Below are 18,074 nucleotides of genomic sequence, written 5' to 3'. Positions count from 1 at the left end.
ATTCTTAGAAACTCTTTGAACTTAACTATGATCTTTTGATAGCAGCCAATTAACCTACCAGTCTGTTTTTGGAGTGTGGGAGGAAACCGGAGCACCCAGAGGAAACCCACGCAAACACGGGGAGAACATACAAACTCCACACAGATAAGGCCATGGTCGGGAATTTAACTCATGACCCCAGTGCCGTGAGGAAGAAGTGCTAACCACTAAGCCGCTGTGCTGCCCGCAATGTCCTTCTTCTGGTCCACAATTGCTACTCTCTTCTCAAGCATCACAGGAATTAACTTACTGTCCAACGATCTTTATTCTATCTAAACCACTACCCACAATTTCCAGACAGTTGGATAAACTGTTCTTACTACTAAAGCTGCTAGATTTAAATTTGCTAAATTCAGGAAAATTTTGACCCTCTTCTGATATAAATAATCCATTGTATTGGTACCGGAATACCTCACATATCAACTTAATTATACATCGTAAAAGTATTCAAAATTTGGGATCTCTGATATTCCTATCACAGGACTGAAATAAGGTATTAGATGGCACCAATGTTGATCATCACCCCCCCCTAGTGCCCCCCAAGCTCAGACCTTCCCTCATTGAATATCCCCCTTCAATAAACATTACACATATACAACAAAGCTTTTTTGTAGAATGTTTTTATTTTTTCCTTTGTTTACATATTGTGTTATGTACATACAAATGTTATTTCTTTCTCAACATTATTTTAACTGCCAGCTTCGCTCGTATTTTGTATTTTTTGCTATGCAATTTTTTTTACAAAATGTCTGAACTAAAATATATACGTTTTGGCAGCATATTGTACTGAACAGATCCCTAGCTCTCACTGGATTTAGTTTTTAACTCTTTCAATGAGAACTTTTTTTTGTTTGTTTCCTGAGTTTAGTGAGGTGTATTTAGCACTGGTAATCTGCAGTCCAAACACAAGAGAGAAATTGAGGAAACACTTGGCCGTCCGGGGTTTTAACAGTCACGGTTAAGTGTAGAAAATGACGCCAGCGCCAATTTCTATGCTCTTACATGTAGCTAAATATTTACATTATTTAAATTTAGATTACATATTTTACATTGTATTCCTATGAAAGGGTAGTTTACAAATGCAGATATATAAACAGAAAGAACATAAAAAAGCCACAATATAATGTACAAGTAGGCAAAATATTAATTATGCATTTGCATAAATTTACACAAAATAATCAGATGCAGGACTTTTTTAAGCTGGATTGGTATTTACATAGCTCTCTAATATACAATTATACAATATGTACGAAGGGACAAGGGGGGGAAATTGGACGTGGGGCTGCCTAAAGAGGTTGTCCAATAGCGGGATCTCTTCATCAGAAATGTGACTTGCCGGTCAGTTAGTAATACAGCTCTTTTTCCACCCAACCTGCAAGAAATGGTAAAAATAGTTTTCAGTATTATGTACTCCTCTGTTGAAGTACAGCATTGTTTAATTGTGAGATGTAATGTTTGTGAAGTTTCCTCTTTCCATTAATAATATGTAGAACTATTATTTTAGTAAGGGATAGATTTATCAAACATTCTAAAAGGGAATACTGAGGCGTTGCCCATAGCAACCAATCAGATTCTAGCTACCATCTTCTATATACTAATAGAATATAGCAGATAAATGATAGCTAGAATCTGATTGGTGCCAGTCAAAATGGAGATTCACCATTATTGCGGTCATGTGAGGAAACCTCTGGCTTTATTATGGGCATGAGAAGCCATTTATGGTATTATTTGTGGTATTATTACAAACCTGTTGCTTTATTAGGAGTATGTACGAAAATTTGTGACTTTTTATGAGGGATGTGAGGCAACCTGACATTTTATTAGGGGAATGTAAGGTAATATTTGACTTTATTAGGGATAAGTTATGTTATCTGTGGTATTATTGGAGGCATGTGAGGTAATCTGTGGTTTTATTAGGGAAATGTGAAGTATTATTGGAGGCATGTGGGGTTATATGTGGGTCTATTACATGCATGTGAGGTAATATATGTCTTCATTAGGGGCATGTGAGGTACTATGTGCCTTTAATGGGGGCATATGAGGCAAAAGTGGCTTTTATTAGTGGCTTGTGGTAATCTATCTGAGGGTTTTATTCTGACAATGATAGTATTTGCATTTATTGTAGGGATGTGGGGAAATCTATGGGTTTTATTATAACCATATGAGGTAATATGTGGCTTTATTAGTGGCATGTGTTATTAATCAGGGAAAGTGAGGCAAGTTGTTATTTTATTAGGAACATGTGAGGTCATTTGTGGTTTATTAGGGCAAATGTGGCAATCTGCTTTATTAGTGGCATTGGACAAACTGTGGATTCATAAAGCAGAATGGAAGGCAATTTGGGGTATTATTAGGGGTATGTGAGGAGATCTATGCCTTTATGAATATTTTCGGGGCAGTTTGTGATTTCGAGGAATGTGTCCTGAGGGGCAATATGTGGCTTTATTAAGGGAAGACTGGGAGGCAAGTTTCTTAGTGGCAGGTGAGGCACTTTGTGACTTTATTATGGATATGGGGCAAAATGGGGTTTATGTGGAGCAATTTGTGACTCTTGCTATGCCCAGTCCTATGTGAATTTGCGCAGCGTAGCATAAGTCTATTACTTAGTAGGTTAATTGGAGAGCGCTAGGGAAAAGGATAATGGCACTTGGACCAAGTGAAGTTTTGATTGGAAATGTACAATTAAAACCATTTATAATAAAAAGTTCACTTGGTCTATGGACCATTATACTTTTCTGAAGCTCTCTCCAATTAACCCATTAGTGACGCCACCGTTGTGACATCGTCTATCTGGGAACTGATTGATTCCCAGGAGGTGCAGCTGGATAGTTCACTTTCAAAGCCGAATTGCAGGCTTGGTAAAGCTACTGGGAGCGTTTACCATCCCTTGATTGGCAAAACCGCTAATAGGTCTATTACTTGACGATTGATCCCATTCTGATACTTACCGCCAGGAAACTTTTTTATGAGAAATTTTCTGAGTTCATCATAAACCAAGATAAGGATGGTATAGTGGATTCCAATAAACCAGTATTGGACTCTGTGTGGAGATAAGGAAAGCAGTGTTAAAAAATTGGTGCAGAGCAAGTAAATATCTGGATTATAAGGTGCAGAGTGAATAAAGGTGAAAGAAAGCAAAAGATTGCTCCATCTTAATACAACCAGGTGAAACCACAGGCCAAAACTATTATTATACAGAGGGTGACGTTATATAGAGGGTGGAATATAATGAAATTCATACATTTTAATACACTTTTGTGCACAGGATATACATGGTGGTAACTGAGTGTGGCATTATAATGGGGGGGCATTATAGAGGGGGGCACAGTATTTAATATATTATAAAAGATGAAGTGCATTTTCTCGCACAGTTTTACTGACATAAATTGTGTGTTTGTGTAAGTTTATCATGCAAAGTCCTGGGAAAGAGGGTCAATATAGGTACAACTTATGTCTGAATTCTAAAGAGGGCAGCACGGTGGCTCAGTGGTTAGCTCTTCTGCCTTACAGCACTGGGGTCATGAGTTCGATTCCCAACCATGGCCTTAGCTGGGTGGAGTTTCTATGTTCCCCCCCGTGTTTGTGTGGGGGTTCTCTGGTTTCCTCCCACACTCAAAAAACATACTAGTAGGTTAATTGGCTGCTATCAAATTGACCCTAGTGTGTGTGTGTGTTAGGGAATTTAGACTGTGAGCTCCAATGGGGCAGGGACTGATGTGAGTGAGTTCTCTGTACAGCGCTGCGGAATCAGTGGCGCTATATAAATAGCTGTTGATCAAAAGTGTGCCATTTTCATGCAATTATTAAGCTTTTCAGTATAGGAAAACTGGATTAAAAGTGCATGATAAAAGAACCAAAAAAATATGAGTGGTACTGCTTGTTATATATTATGCATTGCTCTGCACTACTAACAGCACAGCACGTTGCATTTTTCATCCACTAACTGTTTTTTTTCATTCATTCTCTTGAGTACAGGATAGTGCATAACACGTGCATCAAAAATGCACATTCAACGCAATTGTTATGTCTTAAATGTAGTATTTTGTTTTTATTTGTTTTTCATAGCAAAACTAATAAAAGTTTTAATTTGTAAATGCCTGGTGAGTTAGAGATTAAATATGAGCAATGATTAAACCTCCTCTGTATCCGGGTACTCACCGGATATTCGTAAAGTGCAAAGCATCGTCCATCCCAGGGACGTAACACAGGAATGCCCCGATACCAACTTGTGACAGTAATCCTATGAACATGACCTTATTCCTGCATGTGAGAGAAGGAGTGTAAGGCAAGGACTTTATATTGCTTTTCTTTATTATTACAATGAAACAATACCCATAACAGACACATAAACCACAGAAGAATAGAGTTGTATATAACCCCCATAGGCAAACCTAGGGGGGGGGAGGGGTTCCCAGTGCCTGGAAACCCCCCTCCAAGCCTGGGGCACTGTATAATTGAGGTGGCTGGACCCTGCTCCCGCTTCACACAGCTCTGCTTAAAAAGTGAGAGCTGTGTGCACCTAACAATAGTGGACGTAGCATTGCCCATGTATATTATGGGGATAGAAAGACTTGGAGAGCAGCCAAGCACTGGCTAAACTATAGCCACGCCCCCCTGCATGCTGGTCACGCCCACTGGTGGCGTCGTGTGGAAACCTCCCTCTACAAATTCTGCGTTTGCCCCTGACCCCATTAATTTTAACTGCTTCTACAGATACATATATTGGGCCTGATTCATTAAGGAACGTAAGTCCATTTACGTGGCGTATTACACGTATTTTCGCAATGAACGCAATTCATGTTAGCATGTAAATGACACATACAGCTGCATATGATGTGAAGGGCGGAACAGGGCGAGGAATGGGCGTATGCAAGTAGGCAATATCCAGTAAGGGCGTGCCGAGCCCTAGCGCACAAGCTTTGGGCATCTCTAATGTACGTGGGTTTTTTTTAGCCGTATCACTTGCTCCAGCTACACGGCAGGTGTAAGTGCCGATTGATAGTGATGACTACATGTATGCATGTCACAACGTGTGTGTGCAATTAGGAGCAACTGTAAACATTTATTTTATATACAGTAGACATTAATAACATCCTGTTAAATGTATTTGTGTTTTATCTTTTCAATGTCTTTTCCATAATGATGATATTATTAACATGTGACAATTTCTGTGCGTTCTGACGGGACTTTATATAGCAGATATGAATTGTACGTGTCTTCCAGTGTGTTGTGTCTGTCTCAGTACGGCAAGTGCCGTATATGCAGAGTGTACCTACACCCGTATTCAACCTGAGACGTGGAATACGGACGTATGGCATAATTACCTACTTTCTTCAGCTCCTTTCCGGGAGCCAGCCAGTGGAGGGGGGCGTGAGGGGGCGGGCGGCCTAAATCACGTCATTTCGGCCCCGCCCCCTGTGACGTCATGACACAAATTGCGTCATTTGACAGCGGGGCTAAATGCCGCGATTCATCGGGAATCGCGGCGTTTGGGATCTAATTCTGCCCACTTCACTAGGAAGTGGGCACTTCCTAGTTAAGTGGGCAGAATTCGGGAGATTGCCACACTCGCCCGGGAGTTCGGGAGACTCTCGCAAAATGCGGGAGTCTCCCGGATATTCCGGGAGAGTTGGCAAGTATGACGTATGGGCGTTCACATTGTGTGCATTTGTTTTTAAATGCCAATTCCGTTCATTTTGCGTTCCTTAATGAATCAGGTCCATCAGGCCTCCACAACTAACTTACACATCATAATCCAGGGAACATACACAGATCATGAGACGCTCAAACAGACAATAACTTCCTGCACACACAAACCAAGAAGTGGTCACATGGACTCTCGCTCATTCTTACTTGAAGAAATTTTTGGTTAGGATGCTGTTCCTTCTTGTTTTACGTATAAGTGCGTTCATCATCTGGCAAACCACTATAGAGATAAAGAAGGCCGTGTAGCAATACCACTCCTGCTCCAGCCGCTGTCTGTATGTCTAGAAAGAGGAGACAAGATCACTGCGTTAATCCGCGCACCCGTTTCTAATACATTCATGTGTGAAGTTCCAGTGATACCGTCTTCCAGTTCTTTTTGTACTTCATGCATCTCTTAAACAAACAGATAAACATTTACCCAAATGACACTATATAAATGGCAGAGGTTATGATGCAAAGACAATTTTCCTATTTCCATATCTATAATAAAAGCAAATGTCTGTTCCTCCATTTAAGGTACCCATAAACGAGCAAATGTAGCTGCTTGGCACTTGGGCTTGATATTTAATTTGCCCACACTAGTGAGAACGCAGTCTTCTCTTGATTTCTGGAGTCCAAGAACATTAGAACATGAAAATGCCTGTGTAGTCTCTGAACAGTTAAGATGACTAGATTAGGGGCTCAGTCTTCTTGTGCTAGATACTTACCCATTCTTGTCCATAACTATCCTCCAGCTCATTGATAGTCTTGTCCTCCCAGTTGATGCGTAGTCCGATAGTTGTTATTGGGAGGAATCCCTGTTGCGCCAAGGCAGTGAAATAGTTCACAAATCCAGCGTATGTCTCAATAGCAGCTGAGAAAGAATAAGAGTATAATATATGAGTTCCTTCGGTCGGCTATGGATTGACCTCTAAAACCCCCATTAGGATGTTCCTTGGCTAGATATGAGTGAAGTTATGGAGGAATGTCGTGTGAATTGAATTTTGTGGTGGGACAGGCAATTTTGTAGATGTGTTTCAACACAATATTTGAGTTCCACTTTTGCCATTTTGCACTGTATTTGTAAATAAACATTTATAGTTTGTAAATGGATCTGGGATGGCGACAACGCCAGTTCATTCTTTTCTGTGGTGTAGGAGAAGTCTACAAACAATATGGTGAATTCTATACCTAACACTTTTGTCCGATTGCCATTAGAGAAATTCCGCACCGGAATATGGAGTGCGGGGAATAGTAAATGTTTTTCAGTTTGGAAACTTTCTCTAATCTGTACTTGTGGCTTTAAGCAGAATTAAACAATTGGCATTGGATGTGTTCAATACATTGATCAAATGAGTTGTCCTGTTGTCTTTTTTTATTAGCGAGGGATGAAAATTCTTACCTATGTGAAAATAGGAGTACGACAACAATTGCATGTTCACCAAATGGTCCTTATGCGGGTTACGGGGTTTTCGTAGCATGATGTCATTTTCGGCTTTCTCATAGGCTAAAGCAATGGATGGGATCTGGGGAAAATTGACGATATTAGAAGGGACCAGAAGGAAATAAAAGATTGACTTGAATCAGGGGCAGAACAGTGCGCCGCTGGCCCCCATGGCAAAATCTGGGTAGGGGTCCAGCAATGCCATTCTTACTTCCCGGGACTCCTCTCTGCTCCCAATAGAGAAGATCAGAGCCTCATCTGAGCATGTGTGGCCAGGCACATCCACCCAGTGTGCATACGCTGGTCGGAAGAGGCCTCTGCTCTGCTCTATTGAGAGCAGAGCAGGGGCCTGAGGGGGTTTCGGGAGCCTCAGAGATGGGGTTAGCTCCCAATTATCTGGTTCGCATCCCCTGCCCCCACTATAGCTCTGTCCTTGGACTAAATAAAGTAGCATTCTACATATTATTTATGTCTTTTGTTATTCAATAAGAATAAATATAAGTATGTCTGTGAGAGTAACACAGTATTAGGTGTGTGCATAAAATATGGCAATTACAGCAAAACATAGATCCATAATATACATAATGAGTTTCCTAGCAACAGGGTCACATCAGAAGAGCAGTCAGAAGATTTGTAATTCCTGTGTACTCTTATGCATAGAGTATGTAATCAAAATTACAGGTGTTATTTTTGCTCTACACATGGTCTCCATGTGTCTTTGGTGTCCTATCCTTGCCTTAGATCAGTAACTTAGGTATCTAAGACTTACAATGTCAGTGCCCAGCTCTATGAAGAGGATGGTGATGGTTCCGAGGGGGAGGGGACAGCTAATAATCACATAGACAATGAAAGGAATCATCTCTGGAATATTCTTGGTCACCGTGTAGGAAATCGATTTCTTCAGGTTGTCAAATATCAAGCGTCCTGCGGGGGAAAAAAAAAGGCATTCAGTGAGCTAGTGGGAAGAAAGCCATTGGGATGGGGAGAATTGGAGAAGGTTACAAATAGGGCGTGGGGCGAGGAAAACAAATGGAGCTTTGCATTTAGAAGTTGCACTCCCTATATTTTAGAGTGGAAAATATAACGATTAATCAGTAATTAAAAAAAGAAAGCAAATTCTAGTTTCAGAGGGGAAGAGGTAGAAAATTCTGTTCTCAGATGAAAGTGTTCTCTTCTTAACATCTCACCTTCTTCCACACCGGTCACTATAGAGGCAAAGTTATCATCCAGAAGAATCATGTCTGCCGCATGTTTGGCAGCATCGGAGCCAGCAATTCCCATCGCGACACCAATATCTGCTTTCTTCAGTGCTGGGGAGTCATTCACACCATCTCCAGTAACAGCCACAATAGCCCCCTGTACGTGGTAGTTAAATGTCATTGAAATACATTTTGACGACACTCTCATTCCTTGCTCAATCATATTACTTTTACTCTTCAGACAAGCTTATAATATTCCTCTTAACCTCACTACAGTACCCTATTACCACCCGTTACACAATTTCACACAAGACAACTATCCCCTTGACCAACATTGTTGTGTGACAGGATCATTTAGCTTATGAGTCACTTTTACCTTTGCAGTCTGGCTGGGCCCGAAAATGCAAAATGTAGACTTAACCTCATGTGTCAAATTCCCATTGTCCCATAGATTGTAAGCTTGCGAGCAGGGCCTTCTCACCTCTTTGTCTGTTTTACCCAGTTTCTTTATTAGTTTACTATGTTTGTCCCCAATTGTAAAGCGCTACGGAATATGTTGGCGCTATATAAATAAATGATGATGATGATACTATCATCATCCCAGTTTATATTTCAACTTAAAATGTTTCGCTTGCCAAATGTATCTCATAAGGAAGCGTTAATGAAAACATATATCCATGAATAGACTTCATAGAATGAATAGACGCATCGGAACCAGGTACGGAAAGTCAGTATACAATAAGGAGTTACTGCCATCTGAGCCCCCTGCATGCACATGGGGGGGATCCGAGGTCACAGTTCTCTCAGAGACATTCCAGATTCCAAATTCCAAATTCCAAACATTCCAAATGTTCTTACTGCTAAAGGATGTAAACAGTCTGCAGAAAGGTCTAAAAAGACCTAGTGCAGACCGCTCGACTGACTTAAATTTATATAAACAATTTATTACCATATCAGACTAGCGTTACTCTGAATAAGCCTGATTCAGATTTCGCCTGTTGTCATAGTGCAAGATTTAAAAAGTGACCAGTCCTTACTTTAGAATGGTTGCTAACTTGTATTTGTACACTGATTGATGCAAGACACTACACCGGTCATAAGAACCTCTTATCTCTTAATCTGAGAATACCTTAATTGGTATTCCACTATAAATGGAAAACCAATGACACAATTTATTAAGGACTTTTTGCCCTGTTGATTCTTTCCACATATTTATTTTCTTTATTTTGCTTTTTAAAGGATAACTTTTTGGATCTACAGGTGTATCATCATCAACATTTGTGTATAGTACTGTGTGGTACTTGGTGATGCATGCATTCGATTTTTCTTTCATTCTTATTTATCACGTTCATGAATCCTTCTCCTTTATATCTTGCACGTCTCTTTCTTTCACTTACCAGTCTCTGGCATCCTTCTACGATGAGAAGTTTCTGTTGTGGTGATGTGCGTGCAAATACAATTTCCAGGTGATTACTCAAGATGTCATCCAGTTCATCGGAGCTCATGTCAATAATGTCTCCGCCGTTCACTACAGCCGCGCAGGCATCCCTGTAAGTTGCAATGAGCGTGTGAATTCACTGAGACAAGTGGAACTTGGTGGAGAAGCTATTGGTGGGTGGTCAAGGAATCAGTGATAAGGAGAACTAACCTCGGATTAACTCTTTCAACTGGGATTCCTAGTCTGTCTGCAATGTCTGCCACTGTCTCGCTTTTTTCTGAGATGATGCCAACATTTCTTGCAATTGCTTTTGCAGTAATTGGGTGGTCCCCAGTTACCATGATAACCTGCCAAAGACATATTAAATGCATTCAGTTATCATAAATATTTTACTAGATCTCTAATGGCTATTACCCGCTTAGTGACCAATAGGCTCTTGAAGAGAATGACATTTTCTGGAATCTGCTGAGCGTTAAATGCTCCACTGTCATCAGAAACCTGCGGATACATCATCATTTGTCTTTACTAACCTTAATGCCTGAACTGCGACACTTTGCGACTGCATCTGGAACCGTAGAACGGGGTGGGTCAATCATGGAGATGAGGCCAATGAAGCATAGTCCATTTAGTGGGAAATTTCCATTTTCGGCATCAAACAGGTAACCGGGTCCATACGTAGAAGAGGGGAGTAACAGATGACAAAACCCTGTAGAAAAAAACAAAAGACAACATCTGAATATACCAGGTTGGGCCAAAAGGATCAGATGAAACATTGGAAACCAGAAAGTGACCATTCGGGACTTGGAAACTAACTTATGCTATAATGTACAGATCTGCTGGAAATATAAGTGACCATGGCTGTATTTGTACTAACCAAGAACTCTCTCTCCTAGGCTCCCCAGAGATAAATAAGCCTTTTCAAAATCTTCTTTCATTTTATCATCAAGCGGGAATTCTTGTCCTTTAATCATGATGGTGCTACATCTCTCCAGGATACGCTCTGGAGCCCCTTTCATCACCAGCAAGTAACCTTTCTGTGCAGGATCCTCGGGTATATGGATCGAGACCTGGGTAGAAGACACAGGTAAACTTAGAGGTGCAGAGAAAAGCTGGGGGAGAATATTAGATGGTGCCAATCGAGGCTACTCAGTCCAAAGTTGTGTGTGAAGCAGTGGAGAAGACCAGCTCTAGAGAGATGACTGGCTACAGCTGCACCCACCCGAACATCGTACCGGCTTCAGGAAAGTATGTGCTATATACACTCTATTTATAAAGTTTATATATAAAGTCATCATAGATATGCTAGACATTATATAGACCCATAGGGTCTACTTTACCAGTGTAATCCTTACAAAGAGTAGTGAACATGCAGAATGATCTATAATAACTCAGAGAGCATGGGGAGATATTTAGAAGAGTTTCCACCACTTGCCTGGTACTTGTTGCTTGAGTTGAATGGGATTTCCAATACTTTCTCATTTCTTTTTCTACTCTCCATAACATTTCCCGCTAGATGTTCTGTAAATTTCAGCAAAGCGGCTTCTGAGGCATCTCCGTTGACCGTTCTCTGCACAGGAAAAGTTACAGCACTTAGATGCATATCTCAAATGTACTCAGTGTGCCAGTTACGTGTATACATTTTTATCTAGAGATGTTGTGCATGTATATATACAGAATGCATATTACCTTGCTTATGGCAACCTCCTCCTGATTGGCGCAAAATTCTGCCCGGTTACATAGGGTGGCAATTGTCACCAGTGACTGCCAGGTAGGAGAACTCTGATCAAACATTTCCCCTGAAGAGACAAACAGTTAAGAAAGGTTACTGGTTAATTGCAATTGCTTTCATGTATAAAGTGTGATGGAATGACATATAATTCTGCCGTGCCAGGTCTTGCCCCTTACCATAGTTATATATTGTGATACACTATATCATCATCATCATCACCATGTTTTTATATAGCGCCACTAATTCCGCAGCGCTGTACAGAGAACTCACTCACATCAGTCCCTGTCCCATTGGAGCTTACAGTTTAAATTCCCTAACATACACACAAAGAGACTAGGGTCAATTTGATAGCAGCCAATTAACCTATTAGTATGTTTTTGGCGTGTGGGAGGAAACCGGAGCACCTGGAGGACACCCATGCAAACACGGGAGAACATATAAACTCCACACAGATAAAGTCAGGGTTGGGAATTGAACTCATGACCCCAGTGCTGTGAGGCAGAAGTGCTAACCACTTAGCCATGGCTATCTTCTTAACTATGTGCTGAGGCGAGAGGTGTATGGAATCTTACCGGTCTGCTCTTCAGTGGTATCTGCTGCATGGATAAAGTTATCAAACCACATGTGTGCCACAGTCATACGATTCTGGGTCAGAGTGCCGGTCTTGTCGGAGCAGATGACAGAGGTGGATCCAAGGGTCTCCACAGCTTCTAGGTTCTTTACTAAACAGTTCTTCTTTGCCATACGCTTTGCAGTGAGTGAAAGACAAACCTAGAAAACCAAACAGGTAATGAGGGAGAGCAGAGGGCTTTTAAAGGTACCAATGAGAATAGCAGTTTCCTATTCAGGTTGTAGGGTATAGATAACATCTAGTACTCACAGTCACAGTAGCCAGTAGTCCCTCCGGCACATAAGCCACCACAATGCCGATGCAGAAGATAACGGCGTTGAGCGCGCTATATCCCATGCTGACAGAAATGATAAAGAATACAACCCCGACTCCCACTGCGAGACCGCTGATCAGATGTACGAAATGCTCAATCTCCAAGGCTATGGGTGTCTTCTGGTTCCCGACTTGTGAAGCCAGCGACGCAATACGTCCAATCACTGTTTGGTCCCCTGTGTTAATTACAATACCACTCGCCGCCCCTGCCGATGAACAGTAAAGTCTTTCGTTACTCGTTGTTGTATAAACACGCTTCACAAAGGCGCTGCCAATATGTGGCAACGTTTTAACCGAGTGCTCAAAAATGCTCGGAAATTGAGCTGTGTACATGTCACTTGAAGGACATCTCCATGGAGTAAAGTCGGTATAGTATCTTATAGCTCACCTTCCAAGCAGGTTGTGGAATAGAACCCCAGGTTCTTGGTTTCTAGGGGATTTTCATCAGTGAAGTCCACACCACGAGGCTGTGCCTCGGATTCACCAGTGAGAGACGAGTTGTCAACCTGTGTGGCAAAACACAAGGTCGTTGTAGGGACTTAATGTCATTTAAAGAAGTACAATATCTAAAATGTACTTCACAGGGTGTATTTCTCACAATAAATTGGATATTAGATATCCAAAAGTAGGTAATCTACTCCTTTGTTCTCACCTTGCAACCTTGGCTCTCCAGTATGCGTAAATCAGCCGGGAGTTTATCACCTCCTTTTACGAAGACGATGTCTCCTAGGACGAGGTTCTCCGCTATCATCTCCACGCGCTTTCCATCGCGAAGAACCAAGGCTTGCTAAATGGTCACAGAAACCAGTTAGAAACAAAGCTCTTCTGAAAGTATCATTTAAAAAAATATGCCTATCAGTAGCTCTGGTGCCTGTTCTCACCTGGGGTACCATGTTCTTAAAGCCAGCCATGATGTTGGTACTTTTGGCTTCCTGGTAATATGCAAACAATGCTGTCATCACCACCACTGCAATTAGGATGATGGCCAACCAGAGCTGGGGAAAAAAAGATGGATTATTATTTGTGGAAAGCACAGAAAAGGCAGCCAATGCGTTTGGCTTACACAACTTAAAGTTTAGATGGTTAAAATCTTTCTTTCTTACATTGTCTTTAGCAACATTGGGGTCCTGTGCAGCTTGCAGGCCATACGCAAGGAAACACAAGGCTGATGAAATCCAGAAGACGATGGAGAATCCACCAGCCATCAGCAGCAAGAATTTGACGATTTCAGGAGTTCCTTTTGGAGGAGTCAGTTTGTTAAGTCCATTCTGAGCAAGAAGTTGCTCTGCAGAAGCCGTGCTCAGACCCTAAAACAAACCACAGCATGTCACAATAATATAAGAGCCTTTAAGTTTTATACTACTCTGGGACTTTAGTGTAAAGGACATCAACGAGATCAACAATTGGGAGAACATCTGTATTGTTGGAGACAGAGAGGACAAAATGTAATGCACCTTCTAAACATGCAATTCAATTTTTTAAATCAATGTTTGGTGGCACATTACTGGGGTAGAGTGTGGTGATTGGTGAACCTTATAGACTGGATGCAAGACCCTCAACATAAGGTATACAACTTACCTGCTTAATATCCACTGAGTATTTCCTTTGCAGTTCATCAATACTTAATTTGTGGTCCGTCTAGAAAATTAATATATTGTTAATATCACAACAACAATTTTATCTTTTACTCCATATTCCTCACACGTCTTTGTCAGCATTGCAGCTTTTGTCTCAAATATTCTTCTAAGACTGGATCCATGTCATCCACATCCCCACCTACAAGTTTGCTTTAAATCACTAATTTCTCAGATTTCCATTTTATACTATGATCGAACATATATGCTCATTCATTCTATTGTTTTCCTATCTTCAATACATTTAAACTCCTCTAATGTTTCCATCTGTGTTGTCTCTTCACAAAACTCTTTCATTTTTTTAAACCAAATCATACAGTGTTGGGGCTTTAAAGGGGCCAGGTAGATGACACCTTGAGGACCCCAAGGCTTCCACACTCTCTCCACTGCTTATATGACCTCTTCTCACTATAACTTACAATCTCCAGCTCCTTCTTTAGGTTCTGCACTTTCTTGGCTGTCTTATCTCCTTTCTTCCAAGGCAACTTTTTGCCTTCATCCTTTTCTGTTTTTGGTTCTTCCGGTAGAGGGATGATGTACACATCAGGTGGCTTCTAGAGGTGCGACAAGAAGAAACAAGAATACTGTTATGATATTGCATATTTAGGTGTACTGTGTCCTAATATCCAGTGTCCAACAGCAAAAGGTATAACACAAGGCCAACTTTATCCTTCGCTAGAACTCATCTGAATTATTATAAAAGATAAAGAGAGACAGAAATCCCAGACTGAGTCAGTACACTGAGATTACAGACCGCAGTGAGGCAGACAGAGGAGTATTAGTGAAAAATAACACACAATGAAGCAAGATGAAAAGAAGAAAAGATGATATACAACATATTATAGTATCAGAATAAAATAACACATCTGACTTTCTAAGAAGGCAATAAAAATCAGTCGCTATAAATGTAACATAGATCGGAAAGCCGTGCAACTACAAATCACAGACAGCCACATCTTTCTACCACATCTTATATCAACGAATCATCATCAGCATTTATTTATGTAGTGCCACATATTCGGTAGCGCTTTACAAATGGGAAAAAACACAGTCACAAAATATAATAGAGACAGGCAGAGAGGTAAGAGTGTCCTGCTCGTCATCTATGGAACAATGGGAGTTTGATACATGACTGTAAGTGCTGCATATTGCATACTGGTCCATCCAGAATGCAAAGGTAAAAAGTGTTTAGTGGGTGGTATCATCCAGTCACACAGCAATGTTAATCAGGGGGTCATTGTCTTGTGTGAACAATTTAAAGGGTGGTAACATATTGAGGTTAAGAGGGTAGCTGAGGAATATTACAAGCAATGAATGAGAATTACTTTATTTGTAGCCACCTGCCACATAGTTAAATCCACATACATCATCAGCTATTTATATAGCGCTACTAATTCCGCAGTGCTGTACAGAGAGCTCACTCACATCAGTCCCTGCCCCATTGGAGCTTACTGTCTAAATTCCCAAACATACACACAGACCGAGAGAGACTAAGGTCAATTTAATAGCAGTCAATTAACCTACTAGTACGCTTTTGGAGCGTGGGAGGAAACTGGAGCACCCGGAGGACACCCACGCTCCACATAGATAAGGCCATGGTTGGAAATCAAACTCATGACCCCAGTGCTGTGAGGCAGAAATGCTAACTACTGAGCCACCGTGCTGCCCACAAACGTTTTTGTGTGTTTAGTTGTTACAAAAAGTGCAATACTTATAATGCAACTATACTATATGAACTATTGTAAGTGAACATAAACCATTTTGTGATAGCCAAAAAATGCTAAACGGCATTCGCCTCAAAAGACATGACATGCTCGCATAGATCTGAACAATTCTCCATTCTAAATTCTTGATTCTGTAATTTAAAAAAAAACACACTCTGACTAACAATTAGTGGTAATATGTTACACCAACATATAAAAAGTTCTATTAGCAGTGATATCTCAGACACAAATCTGTGACTGTACAGTTTGGAAGAACTTACATTAATATTTTTCCAATACCTTTCTGACATCAAACCAGCATCTCAAGTACATTGCAATACAGAAAGATATCTATATGCTCTTACCTGTGAAGACATCCTTGTAGGTTGAGAAATTGCCGATAGTCCCAAATAAAACAAAAAATAAGTGTAGCTGTTGAGCTGACTACACTCAGAAAGGATACAGCGGAAGAACAGGTATTATTGCCTAGTCCTAGCTGTTAAATGAGAAAGGATGCCACAGAGTCACAAGGACCACACACTGAGAATATATACACCTTGGCCCCTCCCCCTGACTCCGCCTCTAGGTAACAAGTACAATACACTTATGATCTAGATGCAACAGGTTTCTCCCTGATAAACTAGTATTTTTACAGTGCACTGTTCAGATAGCAGATGTGAGTTAGGTACTGTCTATTCTGTTTCATAGGAGACTGATAACCTTTAGTAAATCACACATATGGGAGAGCAAATGCATAAACTACAGGCTGATATTCATTAATAACAATTAGTACACTGGATAAATCACACATATGGGAGAGCAAATGCATAAACTACAGGCTGATATTCATTAATAACAAGCTGGGGGTCTACCATCATCATTATTACTTTTTATACATCACGTTTATTTATATAGCGCCACTGATTCCGCAGCGCTGCACAGCGAACTCATTCACATCAGTGAGGATTGGTGTATGAGAAATCAGCTGACCAATTGACTCCGCCCTGTTTATCCCCCGGGGTACTCACAACCAACTGTGGAAGTTTGTTCCCCTTCTTGTGACACACACGGATCAATCGGACCCTCTTCATATCCTGTATTTACCAACTATCGGGCACCTAGTCAATCATGGACTGTCAGCAAAGCTAAGTAAAAGTCTAATCTTCTGGAAGCCGCGCTATTTATTCAAAGCCGCTCTTTGTGCGGGGTTACTTCCATTCACGCTGCATGTGGAATTTACATGAATGACTTAGTCTGATTCTCACTTTGAAGGTTGCCACCACAGGATTGGTTTATTGAATACCCGGTTTACCGGTGGTACAAATACGGGTCCTCCAATTCTAATACGATTAGTGTCTTTCCTTACATAGACCATCTCTGTCGGCTATCGAATGATTAGCCTAAATGCATCCCGCGATGGACAATGAATATATATATAGAATCTGCATTTAATTGCTTCATTAGATATCTGTGTACGAATGTTATTGTGATTATTAATTTTTCACTATTGCTCAAAACTTCTTCAGATATTTATTTATATATGAGGAGCTTCCCTAGTGAGACACTCATTGTGCCATATGGCTATTAACGCTATGGTTGGGTCCCGTTAGTGACACATGAGGCTTATATAAATCTACACTATTAACTTATGTGTACTATTTTTGTGGTCCGGACCACTGTATGAATATTCAGGATCATCATTCTTGCAATCAATACCGTGGCACGATAATTCATACCCGTTTGCTTGTTCAAGCTGTACACAATTGAATATATGTTTATGGTGACTACAATTGCCTCATCTTACTGTGCGAGTGCGGTCAGCTTTTCAATTTTCTGTATATTATCAATACAGAATTTTATGCTCATTTAATAAAATTGTTAGAGAGAAACCTGTGCTCCTTTACTATTGTCTATTTTATATCATTTTGGTAGAATCGGATATCTACCAATAGGTAGCAGCGGTTATCTGCTGTATTCCAGTAGATTATTTAGCGCACGGTATATATTTTATTTTCATTAATAACAAGCTGGGGTCTACCATCATCATCACTTTTTATACATCACATTTATTTATATAGCGCCACTGATTCCGCAGCGCTGCACAGCGAACTCATTCACATCAGTCCCTGCCCCATTGGAGCTTACAATCTAAATTCCCTAACATACACACAGACAGACAGAGAGAGACTAGGGTCAATTTTGATAGCAGCCAATTAACCTACTAGTATGTTTTTGGAGTGTGGGAGAAAACCGGAGCACC

At 40.7% G+C, this 18,074-nt stretch overlaps 1 protein-coding gene across 1 annotated transcript; it reads right to left on the bottom strand.

Annotated features, from left to right (window-relative positions):
• Window positions 1–649: 649 nt before the first annotated feature.
• Window positions 650–16,349, bottom strand: LOC142107940 (potassium-transporting ATPase alpha chain 2-like). Its single transcript, XM_075191606.1, has 23 exons — window positions 16,180–16,349; window positions 14,531–14,665; window positions 14,056–14,115; window positions 13,581–13,784; window positions 13,359–13,472; window positions 13,130–13,264; window positions 12,866–12,983; window positions 12,415–12,683; window positions 12,107–12,305; window positions 11,492–11,601; window positions 11,238–11,372; window positions 10,680–10,872; window positions 10,336–10,511; window positions 10,016–10,152; window positions 9,765–9,915; window positions 8,356–8,524; window positions 7,938–8,092; window positions 7,127–7,250; window positions 6,453–6,598; window positions 5,893–6,026; window positions 4,198–4,299; window positions 2,988–3,079; window positions 650–1,411 (listed from the first exon to the last, which is right to left on the bottom strand). The coding sequence occupies exons 1-23, from the start codon at window positions 16,189–16,191 to the stop codon at window positions 1,383–1,385; spliced, it is 3,099 nt and encodes a 1,032-aa protein (XP_075047707.1). The 5' UTR covers window positions 16,192–16,349; the 3' UTR covers window positions 650–1,382.
• Between the last annotated feature and the right edge of the window lie 1,725 nt (window positions 16,350–18,074).

This window comes from Mixophyes fleayi, chromosome 11, assembly GCF_038048845.1.
Source record: "Mixophyes fleayi isolate aMixFle1 chromosome 11, aMixFle1.hap1, whole genome shotgun sequence".
NCBI lineage: Eukaryota > Metazoa > Chordata > Amphibia > Anura > Limnodynastidae > Mixophyes > Mixophyes fleayi.
Note: the sequence above shows the minus strand (reverse complement) of the source record. Positions and strands in the feature narration are given on the sequence as shown.

Excerpts from the sequence above, each read along its gene's own strand:
- LOC142107940 (XM_075191606.1), bottom strand. Across the intron at positions 8,093-8,355 it reads AGTGACCGGTGTGGAAGAAG|GACGCTTGATATTTGACAAC; the intron begins GTGAGATGTTAA and ends TTTCCCCCGCAG. Across the intron at positions 1,412-2,987 it reads CATAAAAAAGTTTCCTGGCG|GTTGGGTGGAAAAAGAGCTG; the intron begins GTAAGTATCAGA and ends CATTTCTTGCAG.